The following is a 17,394-nucleotide window of genomic DNA, read 5'->3' on the forward strand; positions in this document are numbered from 1 at the left end:
CAGCAGGATTTTATACACATCCATCTATGGCAAGAGCATCTCATATAACATCACAACTTACACCACAACTTGCACATACTCAAGCACCTCCAACATGGCATACACCAACTGTTCCATCAAAAACTGTTACTCCAGCCAATACACCAGGAAATCCTTTGTTTAGTTTGCAAATGCTAGTAGATAATAGGCAGAACCAAAGTCAGTATAGAAACTCACCAGGTTCACAAAGTACATTAGATTTATCATCTACATCTGAAATTATTCCTGAAAATTACTCTCGAATACCTCAAGATATCCCAATAAGTTTGACTGCAAGAAATGTAGATAAGGGTAGCAGAAATGGAAATATTATTTCTCCCCCAATACCTCTGAATGGAGAAACTTCATCTGATAGTGGAATTAGTTCATCAGTTCCAACACCTAATTCTGTTAGTGAACCAGTTTCACTTTCAACTAAAGAAGTTACAACACCTAAAATAACAGTGAAAAATTTTGAAAGCAATTTAAAAGGAGTAGCAAATCTTCATGATAAGATTAAGGAAATGAATGTAGATAATTTTACGCAAAAAGTTATAAATTTACCACCTAGTGTAACAATTGAGAGGGTAATTCCTGAGAAAAAAGAACCTGAGGTTACAAAAAATAAAGATACATTAAGTGTTATTGCACAAGTGCCAAGAAATGTTCTGCCTGTTATTGTGAACCTTACCTCCAGAATGGACAAGGATGTAACAGATAGTCCGAAAAGAGAATCATCCTCAGAACGAGACCGGAAAGTTGAAGAGACGAATGTAAGATCACCTAAAAATTTACCAAAAAGAGGTAAAAAGGGTGTGGATTCTTTGTTAGAAAAATTAGAAGGTGGAAATAAAAAACTTGGCAGTGCAGAAAATATTGGATCTGTTATTGTAATGCCAGTAGAAGAAAAAGATACATCGAGTGTTAAAAGTATGTCCCCTGACAGACAAAAATCTAAATCTCCAAATAGGGAGGATGAAGTAGTATCTCCAGCATTCAGTAATGATGATTCCAATGATAATGCTAAGCAACGCAGAAAAAGAAAACTAGAGAAGCCTGTACGACTTAGTAAAGATTCTAAAACAGAAGTAGAAGATATGGAATTAGAACCAACAGAACCAACAGAACCTAGAACAAGTGAACCAATAGCAGAAGAAGCAACAAGCGCAACTCCAGTTGTAAAATTAGAAGACAATACTGATACAACAGAACAAAGAATACCTGAGAAAGTTGAAGAAAGCGTAGAAGAAATAAGTGAAGAAAATCAACCAATTAGAAGGCGGAGAAGTAGTGAAAGTACACCTCCTAGTTCGACTCCATCGAATCAGAGGGTTAGAAGAAAATCTAGCGATGATGCGACTGATTTTTCAAAAGTAACAAGTCCAAAACCTGTAAATAATACAAATCCGTTTAATGAAGTTGAATCAGAACTTGAAAAGATGTTTGCTGGTATCGTTGAGACAGAGACGGATGTCAAAAAGGAAGAATCAAAATCCGAAATTACAGAACCTGAATTACAAGCTGGCAGCACAACGAAAGCCGAAAATTTAGAAAATAATATATTGCACACAAAAGAAGCGCAAAATATAAATCCTACTGATGTATCATCTACAGTTGATACAAAAATATCTGGAAAGAAAGGGAAAAAAACTAAAGTACAGGGAGGTAAACGAAAAATGTCAAGATCATCTGAAAATATTTTTGGGACTGTCGGTAATGATATACCTCAGAAGGAAATCAAAAAGAGAAGAATGTCTAAAAGTTCAAAAAAACAAGATGCTTCGAAAAAGACGAAGAAAAATGCAAAAGTGGATGGAATAAGAGAAATGGCATATGATTCTGGATCAAATGCAAGTTCTATTAGATCTCGTGGACCAGTAGTTCATGTTGAAGGTCCAAGGGACAGTCCATTAAGCATTCAGGTTGTTAATGCGCCACGGGAGGAAGAAGAAGAAAAAAGTAAAGAAAAACGAAAAAGTATTGGAAATGGTAATGCAGGAAGAAGTAAGAGACTCAGTCATCAAAACGATTTAGATTATAGGGGTGTGTATTTTTTATTTAAATATCGGTTTAAACAAACATCTATAACAATTTGTAAAATATTTGTGGGCACATTTATAATTGTATATTTTACATAGGTAAAGTCAGTAGAGCGGGTCTCTTTAGTTCAACATTGTCATCACGTTATGATGCACATACGACAGATTCCACATGGGTTTGCGTATTTTGTAAACAAGGACCACATTCTGTAATAGCTGGAGATCCTTCTCGACCACATCCTAATTTAGCTGGTCCACATATAACACCTGGAACATATACTGTATGTATAATATTACTTTTTAACATTTTCAAATGTTTTTCAACTTAATTACTAACCATAAATAATATTAAATAATAATATTGTTTATCAAATTATAGGTTCCTGCTGGTGTTTTAAGTGATTTATTTGGACCATATTTAATCGGTAAAGAACGCTTAGAAGATGGAATTCTTTCAGCTGATGAACAAGAAATTACTACAGAACAGAAAAAAGGTGGTAAGAATAAAAGAAGTTTGAGGTATGCTGGGTTAGCTGACCAATTTACTGCAAAAATGGGAAAAAAGAAAAGAAATTCCATTGAAAGTAATACTAATGCCATGTTTACGGGAATGACTGTACTTCCTGGAGAAGAACAACGTTGGGAAGTTTGGCTTCATGAACAGTGTGCTGTTTGGGCAGCTGGAGTGTACATGGCAGGTACAAAAAAAGAAAAAACAAATATCTTATAACTTACTGTTATTAAAATTACGTTTTTGTAAGATTCTGAAGAAAAAATGAATTTATATTACAGGTGGAAGGGTAACTGGTTTGCAAGAAGCTGTATGGGATGCAGCAAAATCGACATGTGACTCTTGTGGTTTAACAGGAGCAAACATTGGTTGCGTTAAACGCGGTTGTAAAGCCGTTACACATTATCCCTGTGCATTAACGAAAGGTTGGCACTTGGATACTAATCAGTATATACCGAAGTGCAACCTTCATCGGGTTACGTGAAACTTCGGTGAGTTTTCCAGTATGGGCTACCATGGAATAAATTATATCCACTATTTCACAATGTATGGCTTTAATTTGGAGCACCGAATGATGACTAATACTTATAGAAAATTATATTCAAATTTGTTTGTAAAAGAAGTATGTTAAAAGTAACAAAGCGTAAAACAAAACATCTTTGTATATTCATATATACTATCAGAAATATTTAACACTTTAACATCTTGTTCACTGTGTATTATACATAATCAATATTTTTGTTGAGAAAAGTTGAAATTTTAATCAAGTCTAATAATTAATTTATATTTTTCAGCATTTAACAATTTTGAGACGTTTTGAAATTACGCTTTGCATCATTCGATGCATAAGTGTGTTTGAAGTGTGAAAGTATAAATGTCAAATGTATAAAGGACAGACATATGGTAATTTGCATACACAAAATATCAATATGCTCGACAGAAATATCTTCCAATGTACAAGATGTTCAAACGAGAATGCTGTTACTGTCTTAGGAATTACAAATGAAAATGGAAATTAACGGAAATGAAGAAATGGAAGTTCTTCTCGTTGATTAAATTTAATTAATTTTCTTGGCCTGTGGCCTTGAACAGTGGCCTTTTCGACCTAATGTAAAAGGAAGATTTTTTAATTTAAAATTTGTAGTATAGACGAATCGTTGCTGAGGAACAATGTTAATCAAAAAAAGTATTTGCTTTTTTTACTAATACTTATGAAATTTGAAAACATTACAAATATTTTCCTAAAACATCATGTACGCAGGAATAAAATATGGGGCATATTGTACCAAAATTTAAACAAAAATCAGAATTCGGCAAAGAAATGAAAAAGTACTGAATTTCTTCTAAGTTGTATGTGTGTATATAAAATGGGATGGATTATTAATCAATTAAATTGATGGAATTTGAACACTCTTGACACGTTTCGAAAGAAGTGTGGATAAGAAATATATAAACAAGTGTTCTCCTGTGAATGTAAGAAATCAACTGTAAATAACAAAGTTCTTATGTGAAAAATGACTATTATATTATTATACAATTTCAATGATATTGCAAGACATTTTTCTGTTTTTGAAAATCATACTATTTTAGTAAGCATGTGTAGTTATGTTCTTTATTGCGGGAAAGTACATTTAGTGTAATAATACTTATTTCTATTATAATTTTTTGAAGATTAATTGTGACATATAAATCTCATGTAGGTGTAAATAAATAGATTTTCGCTCATATAATATTTCCCTTTATTTCTTAACCTTATCTATTTTATAGCTATATGTTGAAATCATTTTCCTACTTAAAGAGAACGAGCTCACATGTTTACTTAAAAAGAGGACACTTGTAATAATTGTAATTATTGTTGCTAATATAATATTTCTAAGAAGGAAATGAACATTTCTTCGAGAAATATTAACTTCTCTTTTTCTGGCATGTGACAATTATAACTTCATTGTATACTATAATTTATGAGTGTGAAACCAGTGATTAAGATTTAATAGTACATATACAATTTAGTGATTAAATTAATCGCTACTTATTATTATAAAATTTATGGTAATTATTACTGATTTATATTATTTTTTCATATTACTATTATTGTAATCATTTACGCCGTCATTATTGTCACTATCATTTTCATCAAATTTTGTAAGAATATAAAAAATGCAAGTTTTTGTAATAACAAATGTAAGAATATTGATAATATTGATTCTCTTCGTGTATCAGGGAGAAGTAGTAAAAGGCAGGAAAATTGTATAAAAATATATAGAATAAAATGTACATAACATTAATTTGAGTAGACAAAAAGAAATTACACACGCGAGCGAGCGCCCCCCCCCCCCCCCAGTCACTCCTCCTCCCACAACACAGAGTATGGCAAAACAAGAGTAATCATTTTTAAACGTTAGTAATATAGATACAGAAAATAAGTTGACGAAGGAAAAGGATTCTTTGTACATATATACCATATATAGTAACAAATGTCGTGTAAAAAGAATCGAAGAGCGTAAAAAAGCATTTTATTTAGAACTATAGTATATCTGTTTTAATGTAAGATGACAAACAGTTTACTTAAAAGTAAATGTATTTGGGTTTTTCTTAAACTCCTCAAGACATAGCTCATTACTTTTTTGTGAAGGGCAGTCTTTGTAAAATAGAAACAAAGAAACAAACAGCCAAAAAATACTGCTACTGAGTTTAATAAGAAAAATTGAATTGTAAACAAAACGCTTATATTATACAATTGTGTATGAAAGGGAAACAAAATTCTATCTTAGATGAATAACTGTAATATTAATACTTGTGATACAAAAAAATTTCTGGACAGAATGGTGTGATGAATAATTCCAGTATATTCTTCCTTTAAATCTAACTTTGCGTACATAGAGCATTATCTACATACTCTTGTACAGTTCAGTTTAATGATAAGCCAGTGAAGTATTGTATACATATTTAGTCTATTTGTGAAAAAATATAAATCCGGATATTATCAGAAATTTTAGAGATTTTAGAATTCTCTTTGTACGCATAGTTTATTAACAGTTAATAAATTTTGAAAGTGACATGGAAGAAAGATGTTTTATGATCTGTCTTGTATAAATGCTGAATTTATTTGGCTTGTAAATTGCGGAAAAGATAATTTAAAGCACCGACGTAATGATGCGTAAAAAATTTGAATATCACAATGCCTAAGTAATTTGTATAAAATATAGATCTGTAAAATAAAATTGTCACATCATGATATATGGTGAGAAAGGTAACGGTAGTAATGTTCGCGAATTGAAAGTAGCAAAAACAATTATGTAATGTTAAAAAATCAATAGGTATTTTTATTCCTTGCCTTCGTATTTCTTAAACCTAATTCAGTTTCGAATATTTCTTTTTCCTTTCTGTTAGCTCCTCTTTCTTTTCTTACTTTTATATTACTTTGGGAGCCAACTGTAATTTTACACATTTTCTGAGACCTGATTTAATATTAATAATCGATGCAAAAATCATCGGTTTTAATCTATTTAGTAATACTGAATAGTAGAACAAAATTCGCGGAATGTATTTGAAATCGATACAATAATACAGCTAAGTATACATCTTTGTGTAATATAAATATAATGAATAATAAAACATGATATAAGTCACAAGTCAGAATAAATATAGACAATTTCAAAATAGCCCTTCAAATATTACGTGAATGTACAAAATTAAAAAAAATTGATGGAATATTATGGAATTCTTGTAGTAACTTTAACTCCATTAATCAAAACAAAACAAGGAAAAATTACGTACAAAAAATACGCAACTTTTTATTGCGTAATGAAAATTTTTATGTACATGACACAAAATGGATAGTATTATTTTAATCGATAATATTTAATTTTCTTTATTATAAAACATAATGAAATGAACTTTTGTAAATATATTTAAATACAGTAAATCCATAACCAAAATATGCACTTTTATATTGCGATGGTACCAATGAATTACAGTTCTTTTTGTGTATTGCACTAATGTATAATTTCAGGTACGGCGTTTACCAAAATGGTATAGTTACTCTATTTTATATATAATATAATAATGTCGTCATTGACTGTTAATCATTGAATTTGAAACATTTTTATTCGTAAATTTTATTTCGATAAGAAATAATTTAAGGACAGGAATTTACCCAAGAGTATAATTCGAAAATTTACTAATAAACTACGAAGGAAACTTTTTTAATAAGAGGAAAGGAAAAAGTGGGTAAAAATATAATCGTTTAATTCTGTCTAGATGATTTTTGTGATATGAAATTTGTTATATGTATGTACATGTTAATATATGCTACAAACATGTAAAATTAAATAATTTTCAATATTTTATTTTTTTTAAATATTTGAAATATGTTTTAAAGCTGGTATTTTTGTAACACAACATATTTGTTTTCCAAAGAGATTTTTAAACATTTATGTAAAAAATTGTTACATCTCAATAATTTATAGTGTGAATCGTAAAAATACTTTGTTTTAATTTTTAATTATTTATTCTTATTTTGATATTTAAATTATAATTATTCATAGAACTATAATGCATAATAGAAATTATTTTATGTTTTGTTACTATCGGATAATATTCTTTTAATAAAAATATATAAAAATAAAATAAACCCATTTTATTTAATTTTTTATATTATTTAAGACTGTATATGCGTTATGATTTGAATATGTTCGTATTGTTACAGTTACTGGCTGTAACTATAATAATCATATAATCAAGTGCTTATAAAACATTTTTGTTGTAAAGTGAATCCGAAAATTATAAATTATGTTTTGATACTTAGCATACAGTGAATTATATATTTTATACTGTTTTTAGGTCTTTTTCTTGGTATTTTTGAAATAAATATTTTGTACGAATAATATTTATAATTATTTATAATTAAATTATTTTCGATATAAATACGAATTAAACAGATTGTCATGTTTGTTATAGGATCCCAAAATGATGGTAGAATACGTGTGTATAGGAGTTGTGTTCCAAGTTAAAACATGTAAAATAAAGTTTTTCCTAATATGTAAAATAAAACTTGAATATAGAAGTACTAAATCATACATCGCGCTTAATTCGCCATCTTGAAATTCAAAGAAAAGCATGCAATGTTGTATGTCTTATCCTCAATATATCAATGGTTTTAATCTTCCTGTCATTGGTCAGGGAACGAGAAAGTCTTCCCACTTTCTAGTAGGGTTCGTTTCTTCAGTATGCTACTGACTGCGGTGGAAGGTGGATGTGTTGTGCAGTGATCGTATGGTGCTCGAGTTTTCATGAAGTTTTGTGACTTTTGTACCGACATAGAAATTATGTCGACTCAAAATGGGTAATTTATCAATAGTAGTGAAGTTTAGTGTGGCACTTCTTTCCTGCATTTTGGATTATACTTCGGCTGATAACGACTTACGAGGTAACATAATTTCTCTGTATCTGTATTATGGTGTTACATACATCAAACACACGTGGTTATCATAATCTACCTGATTCTTACATCGTATTCTGGCATTTAATATCTTCGCGCTTTTTCATTTTATAGAACTTTCTTATAGCACAGGAGTTAACATTGAAAGATAAATTAGTTGTCTGTCAACAATGTATACTAACCGTTATTTTTTAAACGATAATTTTTAATTAAATTTCTAATATAGAATTGTGCAAAAGCAAGTAACAACAGAAAAAAATTTGAATCCTTCTTTAACACCAAACGTAATTTCTCGTTGCATAAAGCATAACATTGATTCTCAAATTATATTTTTGGATTAAATCTTATTCTGGATTAAATTCGAATAACAATCTATATTACGTTACTACATGTCATGAAAAATATTCTTTTTCGCTCATATGAAACGCAACAGTGACCGAGTCCAGCTCATCTCTGAGCTAATTGTTGTACAATGCTCGCGAGTTCGTAGGCGCACTATACCAGAAATCCTCCTTTTATATCAACTCTGCTTCCTTAATGTTCATTGTAAAATCGCTGTACCTATAATTATTTTAAATTATTTTTGTAGAATGTTCCTTGAAAATTCTTAATCTTTGATCCATCTAATCTTTATCCCCTGCTTTTTATTTTATATAAAATGTCAATTAAATGTCAGCGAAATGTTAATCAAAAATTTTTAATTAAAATGTACGTATTAACGTGTTAAGAATTTTTAGTATACGAAGATGTTATTAATTAAAATTATGATTCGAAGAAATTCTTTAAAAAATGTTTAATTCTACGCAGTTTTATAAGAAATAATTTTGAGACATTTTAACGCCGGTTTTTTTTTTAACGTTATTATTATACGCCATTTTGTGTCGTCTTTTGATACGTCAAGGAATTTTGTTAATTTATTATAATTTTTGTCAGATATTAAGTTGAATAACAGGAAAAAAATTTTAATTGAATTTATATATATGAAACGAATGAGATAAGATATTTTTTATCGTACGGTTTTTAATTGCATTTGATATTTCCAAAGTGTACATCCTTTACAGTGCTTATAAATTACTGTTAAATAAATTTTATATTTTATATTAGATGAAAAATTTCGTAATTGTATGTTTTATATTTTTAATTTAATCGAATTATATAAAATTAACCAACATCGCATATAATTTATATTTGTATTAATAAATAGCAGTGATAAATTAAATTTTTCTTAAAAGTTAAAAATTTAAGTTATTTGCTAGGTATATAATACAAATGATTAAAACTTAACGTTAACAATAAAAATTCAATAATTTCATGCGAATAATGAAAATTCAATGTTAGTATATAAAATCAAATTTAAGTGTGAAGGAAGTATAATATTTTTGCTTAATTAATATAAGTAATTTAATTTTCTTAATTTTCTTTAATTAATTTAATTAATTTAATTTTCTTTAATTAATTCAATTAATATAATTTTCTTTAAAAAGGTATAGGTGAAACTTGCAGGTAATAGGGGATGAAAATAGTATTAAACGAGTGATATTATCAGTGGAAGTAAGTGCAATTGCAAAATCACGTAGATTCGTTCCAAAATACAAAATCAATTTTTGAACCACGAGGATCGTCTCCATTTAACGGATATGAATTGTTCAATGTTGAAAATTTAACTATATATAAGAAATAAAATTAATACATAAACATGTAGAAAATAAAAGACGTTATATTTTGATAAGAATAATAAAGCAGTATAGTAACGAAACCCTGAAAATTATTTATAATTATTAACAAAATACAACCAAGAATTGAATAAAATTTAATTTAATAAGGGACGAAATTAAAATGGGATTAAATTGCACAAAGATTTCTCTCACAACTGCTCTGCAGAGTCCAACAGTGTTGACTGTCAACAAAGTCATAAATTGCATAAAGATATTTTATGATAGTCACGTGACGTAATGAAACATGACAATGAAAATTTTCAAAATAAGAACCACATCATCAGTGGCAATGTAACATTATTCGAAATGATTTTATTAAACAAATCAATTTAGTTTAGTTAATTAAGCAAGTTAAGGTAGAAAATTTTTAAAAAATAACACAGAGTGATCCATTTAAATCAATCCATTCGAGTATCTTTTTATTAAACAAACTAACCTAGTTTATTTTGTTACGCGAGTTAGGTCGGGGAAATTCTCAAGAATATACAGGGTGACCTATTTTAGTCGGTCCATTCAAAAATTTTCAAAACTGTCGATGATCCTAAAAAATATTTCATATATAATCTAATGCGAGTAAGTTTGTTCTATTGGGCCCATTTTGGTTTCTCAATTGCGAAAAGATACTAAACCGCTTATGGCAAAAGGTGATCAGTTTGATAATTTGTTCGGTGAGTATACTCGACACGAGGAAATGTTTACTATCAAGGTAATGTATTGCATAAACATATTTTTCAGTTCGTACAACGAAAAGTGTTTTACTTTTTATGACGAATATAGTCGCCATCGCCATTCTCGTGACGAGTGTCCTTATCATACGAAAAACTAAAAAATTTCTCCCTGAAGAATTGAAAAACGTATTTCTTTTATTATACTAAACTTCTTAATTTTATGATTCGCTACAAACTCCTTACTTTCACCTTTTTTTAATTTACTAATACATTTTTCCATTTTATTATAATCAAAAATTTTATTACTATAATAAATTACTATTAATGAAAAAAATACACGAATTAATGTTGCATCGATTGAAGTAATTTCTCGTGACAAATGTTGCTTTTTTCTCACCGTTTCATTTGTTTTTTTCTTTTCTATCCCCTAATTTTTGTGCATTAGAAGTATTTGTGCCAAAGAAAGACTGGAGCTAGCGACTCATTAAATATTTTTTCGCAAATGTAACCAAATATATTTTGTATCATTGTAAGTTTATGATAATACAAACTACGCGCCAAATAAACATCCCTAGCAAATAAAGTTCCCATGTTCGATGCAAACATTATTATAAATAAATTATGATTACGTAAACTAACACGATGATAACATGAATCCTCTTAGGATAAACAATATATTAAATATTAAAATTTCATAATTAAACTAATTAATTGTTGATATACAGTACTATCATTATATGCCTCTTGATATTTACTGTATATGCTATACTATATACTGTAATATATGCTATGTTGCATATTATACTATATACTATACTGTATACTGTACTACATACTATACTATATACTATACTATATATATACTATACTATATATTATACTATATATATACTATACTATATATTATACTATATATATACTATACTATATACTATATATATACTATACTATATACTATATATATACTATACTATATACTATACTATATACTATACTATACTATATATATACTACACTATATACTGTGTCACATGTTATATTGTATATTATATTATGTTCTATGTCGTGTATTATATTATGTATTGTACCATATACTATACCATATACTATACTATTACTATATGCCTCTTTAATATCATCGTTTAACTAGAAATGTGACAAATGCCCTTGTCGTAATTGCGTCAATTAAATGTTCAATGGTACATTCTAATAAAACGACAAAATACAGAAAACACAATGGAGGTGTGTCATTAACGAAGTAAATAAGATAGAAGAGATGTTTGGCTTGTTTGTGCAAGTGAAAGGAGACGAGTATCGTTCTTGCGTTGTCGGAGCTCTCGGTTGTGCACGAGCTCTAGGTTAGAGAAGGCTGTTGTGCTCACCGGCCCTGACCAGGACGGACCACCACCGGGCACAGGACCGTAGATGCAGGGGAAAGGTATACCTCTAGGATGGAAGTGCCTCTGTGAAACGTTCTAGAAGCAAATCGTGGCATTTGCCGTCACTCGTAACATAGTTGTTGAAAATGTCTACTCATTGAAAATTTTCTGTTAGCTAGTTCCTTTAGCTATTGAGCAGAACCATTAGGGTATCCCTTATCTTTAGAGTTAGTTTTCGATTACCGTTGAAGCAGCTTGCGACCAAATTTTTCTTTAATCCGTTATTCGAGACAGAGAATTTTTATTTATTATACGATAGGTTTAAGCCTCTTTCTTATAGTAGATTTGAAATAACTTTTTTTGGAGAAAGATTATTATACGATCATTTATTTTTGCTTGAGAAAATGTATGTTCATCTTAGATTAGGCGGGCTATATACATTTACAGGTAATTTTCACGGGAATTGTGTTGGTTTTATTATAGATTAATATTAATTTATATTTTGCTGAATAATAATTTAATTTGGTTAAAGAAAGAGATAATAATCTTGAATTATTAATTAATATATTGTAATATAATATAATTAGTGTATTGATTAATAGAGACGTTTGATATTATTTTCTTAATCTTCCATTGAGATATGTACATTGATTAATGGAAATATTTGCCTTTGAAATAGAATACAGTTGATTCTACTATGTATAGTATACTTGTATATGGGTTACATGGTATATTTCTACTGTAATAGATGAATTAATTAATTACTGTATTAGATTATTTAAAAAATTTTTAAAAATATGATTAAAAATATTCATTATTTAAACAACTACTTAATATTACAATTAATTTTGTTATTATATTATTCTTTTCTATGGTAAATTTTTATTACATTGTGAATAATTAATATGATGATGAAAAATATGGATGTTATTGAGATTACACTTTTAAATGCTGCATTACAGTTAATTTTATATCATTATTATTATTATTTTATTGTATATGACTAGTAAAGATAAACCATAAGTGCTAATATCATTAAGTACTTTAGTATTATTATTATCGTTAAAGTAATAAAATAATTTTCAAAATTATAGTTAAAAATTAATAATAATAGCTATAATATAATTTTCAAAATTATTTTATTTACGTCGCAATATTTATTTTATTATTTTGAAATCATCCTTATGCCTCAAAATAGTTCAATTCTAGTTCGAGTAATTTAATAAAAATAGAGTAATTCGAATTGGACACTATATAACTCTATCTTCATGCTGATTGTTCTTACTGGACACGAATTAATCGTTTTCGTTCATAACTTTCACCGAATTCATTATTCCTTAAAAAGTTAACGATATTGTTCTAGAAATTCATTTCTGTATAATACTCGAGGTAATTCAAATTCTATTAGTTAAGCGGAAGTAAAATTGTCCTGAAGGAATGTTACTTCTGAATATCATGCGTTTATTGCTATGAATAGCATGTGCAAAAGTTTCTAATAAGCAAACATTTTCATTTTTTCTCATTGAAAATGTGAGATTTTTAATTTAATTAATTTGATAATTAATCAATAACAATATACTTTTTATCATATTTTCCACGTAGTTTCCATATATATTTCTCTATTTTCTAATTCAATATAATTTTTACTTCTTAAATTTTACCTATTAATTAAATTAAGTTTTTAATTATTAGCTAAGATTATTAGTAGCTAAAATTCCTATATTTCTTGCGTTTTATTACACGTTACAGTAAAATAGTGATTTGAACAAAGTTCTAAAAATGTGAAAACGGAATTAGAGAATTCCAAAATTTGTATTACAATCTTTTATCGATGAAAATGAAAAATGTTGCACCCTTTGATTTCTATCCGGTCATGTTTTTTTCTTTGTAGATGTATTATTGCAAGTAGGAATTTTTATTATTCTTTCGTTTTATTTTTGTGCAGGAGTATCCTTTGAGGATTTTATAAAATATTTTATTTCGCGTGAATATTTGAGTATTTACAGTTGCTGACATAATCAACGTATAATAAAGTGAATTGAAAGTATTCTTTTATTTTAGTGGATGACTTAAAGAGCAGATTTAAAATTAACTTTTTAAATATAAAAGTTAAATTATTCAACAATATTGTAAATTATAATGATGTAAGTAATTTTATCGACCCACGCAATTTAATTTATGCTCGTACCTTAATACTCTGATATTCAAAATGGCGAATAAAGAAAATAACAAGTTTCCATAATTCGGTAAAGCCATTTGGCAAATATACTTTTGCATTCCTTTACAGTTTATTTGTCGAAAGAACTTTTTTGAATTGATATTAAATATTAAGATTATGTGCATATCGAAATAAGAAACATAATTGTATTTTTTAATTTTCATTTCGTATTTATTTCCACATTTATTTATTTTATTCAGTCGTATCTGAATATTTTTCGCGTAATTCTCGAATTATAATTTTTAAATAATCTTCGAATAATTTTTCAATATAATTTTTGAAATAATTTTCAAATTTTCTTTATAAGTATGAACAAACGCTGCTCATATAATGTTCAACAAGCATTGAAACGTTTTAATCGTTAATCCTAACATTTTCATTTCTAACGTGTTCCCTTTCAAATTTTTCAAATATCATTTAAAATTAAATTTTCATAATATCTTTATCAAACTTTATCAAACTCTGTATGTATAGAGTGTCCCAAAATTCACGCAAGGTTTGAATTTTGCGCCATTTGTATAGTGAAGTATTACCAATGAAAAAAAAAGATAGCGTGACAATTTAGGGTTATTAAAAATGGAGGCTATACGAAAGAACAATGTCTTTTCATCGTTGAACAATATTAACAATTTTTAATTAAAAACCTGTGTTTTCTATCAAAATTATTTGCGTGAATTTTGAGACACCCGATACATTATTTTTTCTCAATACTCTTCATGACAATTCAGGGTTATTAAAAATGGAGGCTATACGAAAGAACAACGCTTTTTCATCGTTGAACAATATTAACAATTTTTAATTAAAAACCTGTGTTTTTTATTAAAATTAATTGCGTGAATTTTAGGACACCCGATACATTATTTTTTCTCAATACTTTTTTAAGACTTCATAATTTTCCTATTTCATATTTTCTATTTTTCATCAGCTACTTACACATATATCTACTTACATATGTATAGTATTTATGTATATATGTTTATATACTACTTCAATATATCTATCTACTATCTTACTTATATATCTACATTTATCAATTATTATTTTAATTACCTTCAACTTTTTCAAGACTTCATGATTTTCTTATTTCATATTTTCTATTCTTCCATTATTTTCTATTTCAGCCTATCTGTTTTCTGTAATTCTACACATATATCTATAATACGTTCCCCTACACCTTACATACGATGAATGAACTACTCATTCTGTGGACAGATTTTATTATTTTACTCGTGAACTTCGTCCACGTAGCGCAAGTTTGATCGTTATGCCTTCATTCCGCATAGGTAGAACGTAAAAGGAGCGTAACGAATTTTTGAGGAGTGCGTGAAAACATGTAAAGTAGCAGAGGTCTAGTGAAAGGTACATACGCACGAAAAGTATTCGTGCCCGTATTCTAACGCCAGTGTTCCGATGAAAGTGTTGGTCGTTAGAATGATACCGCATAACTATCTCATCGTGTACGTTTTGTCGAAAGATTTTTATCCGATTTTATGCTGATGCATACAGAAGCATGAAATTCTTGCGAGGGAAATGAGTTACGTAAGATTGAAGGGAAAATGTATACTGACACGTAATTCGCGTGTATTGTAATGCACAAGGTGTACCGCGGAATTGGATTAAGCTACGGTTTTCAAGTAATGGAAGGTAGAATAAAATTTTATTTCACGGGATAAAATGATTTTGAATGAATAATCATGGAAAGATGTATGTGCTACAAAGGAGAAGACGTTTTGAGGATGCGAAGGCCATTAGTAAAGAACCTTTAATGAATTATATAGGAATTTCAGGGGAATTTTACTCAAAATTTAAATCTAACTAGATTTAAATTAAATTTAAATCTAATTAAATCTAATCTAACTTTTAATTTTCAAATGAAATGGTGGTATTTCAAGGATACGAAATTCATCACTGAAAGAATTTCCGTTAAATTAAATGCGAAACTTTGCAGAATTTATTCCAAATATTAATTCGATTTGAATAAAATTAGATTTAAAATTAAAAGTAAATTAGAAATATGCGAAATACTGGATAATTTATTCAATATTCCAAATTAATTCGAGCAAAATGAAATGGTTCTGGTTATGCAGATGAGGAGGTATTTTATGAATTTCTAAATTATTATTGAGATAATTTGTGATGAATTTTAGATGGGAAAATTGGAGGAATTTCCTCGAAATTTGTGGAATCATTAACATAACCAATATTACAGAAAATCCAGTAGTATGAATACCAAAATTAATTAAAACAGCTTATGAACACGATAGATATGGTAAAACAAATTTGATTTTATTGTACACACTACCATTTATAAATATCTGAACACTTTAATCGGTTTGCAATAATAATGCAAGAATTTTACATCACATAATAGTATATTATATATATTACAGGCAAATCATTTTTTTATTAATATAATAACATTTTAATAAAATGTTATAAATAATATATAATATAATAACTAATTTCATAATCTTTCAGCCTTGCTTCGTCTGTTCCTAAGAGCCCTAGTACTTATGAACGGAGTTGCATGTGTGCACTTAACTAGTCACAATCTGCTCTGGCTCGCCTAATTTTATTTACTTGTACTTATCCACTGCTATTTTTATGTCAGTCTAAGTTTATTTCTTTTTCCTATCAAGTATTTATAGTATTTTTGGGGATCAGATAGAACGTTAGCTAGTCAATCATGAGTCTTGCCCTCAGGACACTTCACGTCCTTCTTCATTAGTCCCAACAAGACAGACTGAAGAGTGTAAACCATTAGGTAATCGATGGATAAAACATCAGTGATGCTATCTTGATGCTTCTTCATAATTGTCTTGGTGTCTTCTTTATATCGCCTATTTATGGGATTTCTGAAGTCAATCATATGTTAGATAGTCCATCAGAAGACCAGTCCTCGTTTGACACTTCACTATACTCCATCTTTATCAGCCTTAACGTCGATGGATTTGGGTCTGAGAAGTACTGAAGTGGTTAGGTAGTCGATAGCTAAACTTAGGATTTATGTTGGACAATTGTGTTGAAAAATATCATTTATTAATTTATTATTAATTTATTAACCCTTTGCACTTGACGATTTTTTGGCTAGAGAAGAGTATAGAATCAAAGATTCTCTACTAAAAAACTGACGATACTTTTTTGAGCAGTAAGTAAAGAATTGTATAATAATAGAATTTTAGAATTATTTGATTTCGATACCTCGCATACTATTACATTGCATTAAATTTGATATATTAATTAATATCGATCTTCCAAATTTTATGAAATGGTGACTGATGGTCCCCTCTTGAGTGCAAAGGGTTAATTCGTTTATTAATTTTGATTGACTTTTTTGTATTTAATCATTATTTGATCAATTGTTGGAAAAGGTTAGGGAATATGATTAGTGCAAAGTAAATTTCGC

At 28.2% G+C, this 17,394-nt stretch overlaps 2 protein-coding genes across 2 annotated transcripts in view; both read left to right on the forward strand.

Annotated features, from left to right (window-relative positions):
- The window catches only part of LOC108550696 (uncharacterized protein CG5098), a 6,330-nt gene extending 3,198 nt beyond the window's left edge, over window positions 1-3,132 (forward strand). The window contains exons 4-7 of the mRNA XM_017904507.1: window positions 1-2,061; window positions 2,157-2,338; window positions 2,437-2,755; window positions 2,850-3,132. Of these exons, the coding sequence (XP_017759996.1) occupies window positions 1-2,061; window positions 2,157-2,338; window positions 2,437-2,755; window positions 2,850-3,052 (2,765 nt within the window). The 3' untranslated portion in view covers window positions 3,053-3,132. The remainder of the gene's footprint in view (window positions 2,062-2,156; window positions 2,339-2,436; window positions 2,756-2,849) is intronic.
- Window positions 3,133-7,819: 4,687 nt separating this feature from the next.
- T48 (FU domain-containing protein T48) overlaps window positions 7,820-17,394 on the forward strand; it is an 89,200-nt gene continuing 79,625 nt past the window's right edge. Inside the window, 1 exon segment of the mRNA XM_017904522.1 lies at window positions 7,820-7,996. Coding sequence (XP_017760011.1) covers window positions 7,909-7,996 — 88 coding nt within the window. The 5' untranslated portion in view covers window positions 7,820-7,908.

Source organism: Eufriesea mexicana, unplaced genomic scaffold, assembly GCF_001483705.2.
Source record: "Eufriesea mexicana isolate 0111107269 unplaced genomic scaffold, ASM148370v2 scaffold2913, whole genome shotgun sequence".
In the NCBI taxonomy this organism is placed as follows: domain Eukaryota; kingdom Metazoa; phylum Arthropoda; class Insecta; order Hymenoptera; family Apidae; genus Eufriesea; species Eufriesea mexicana.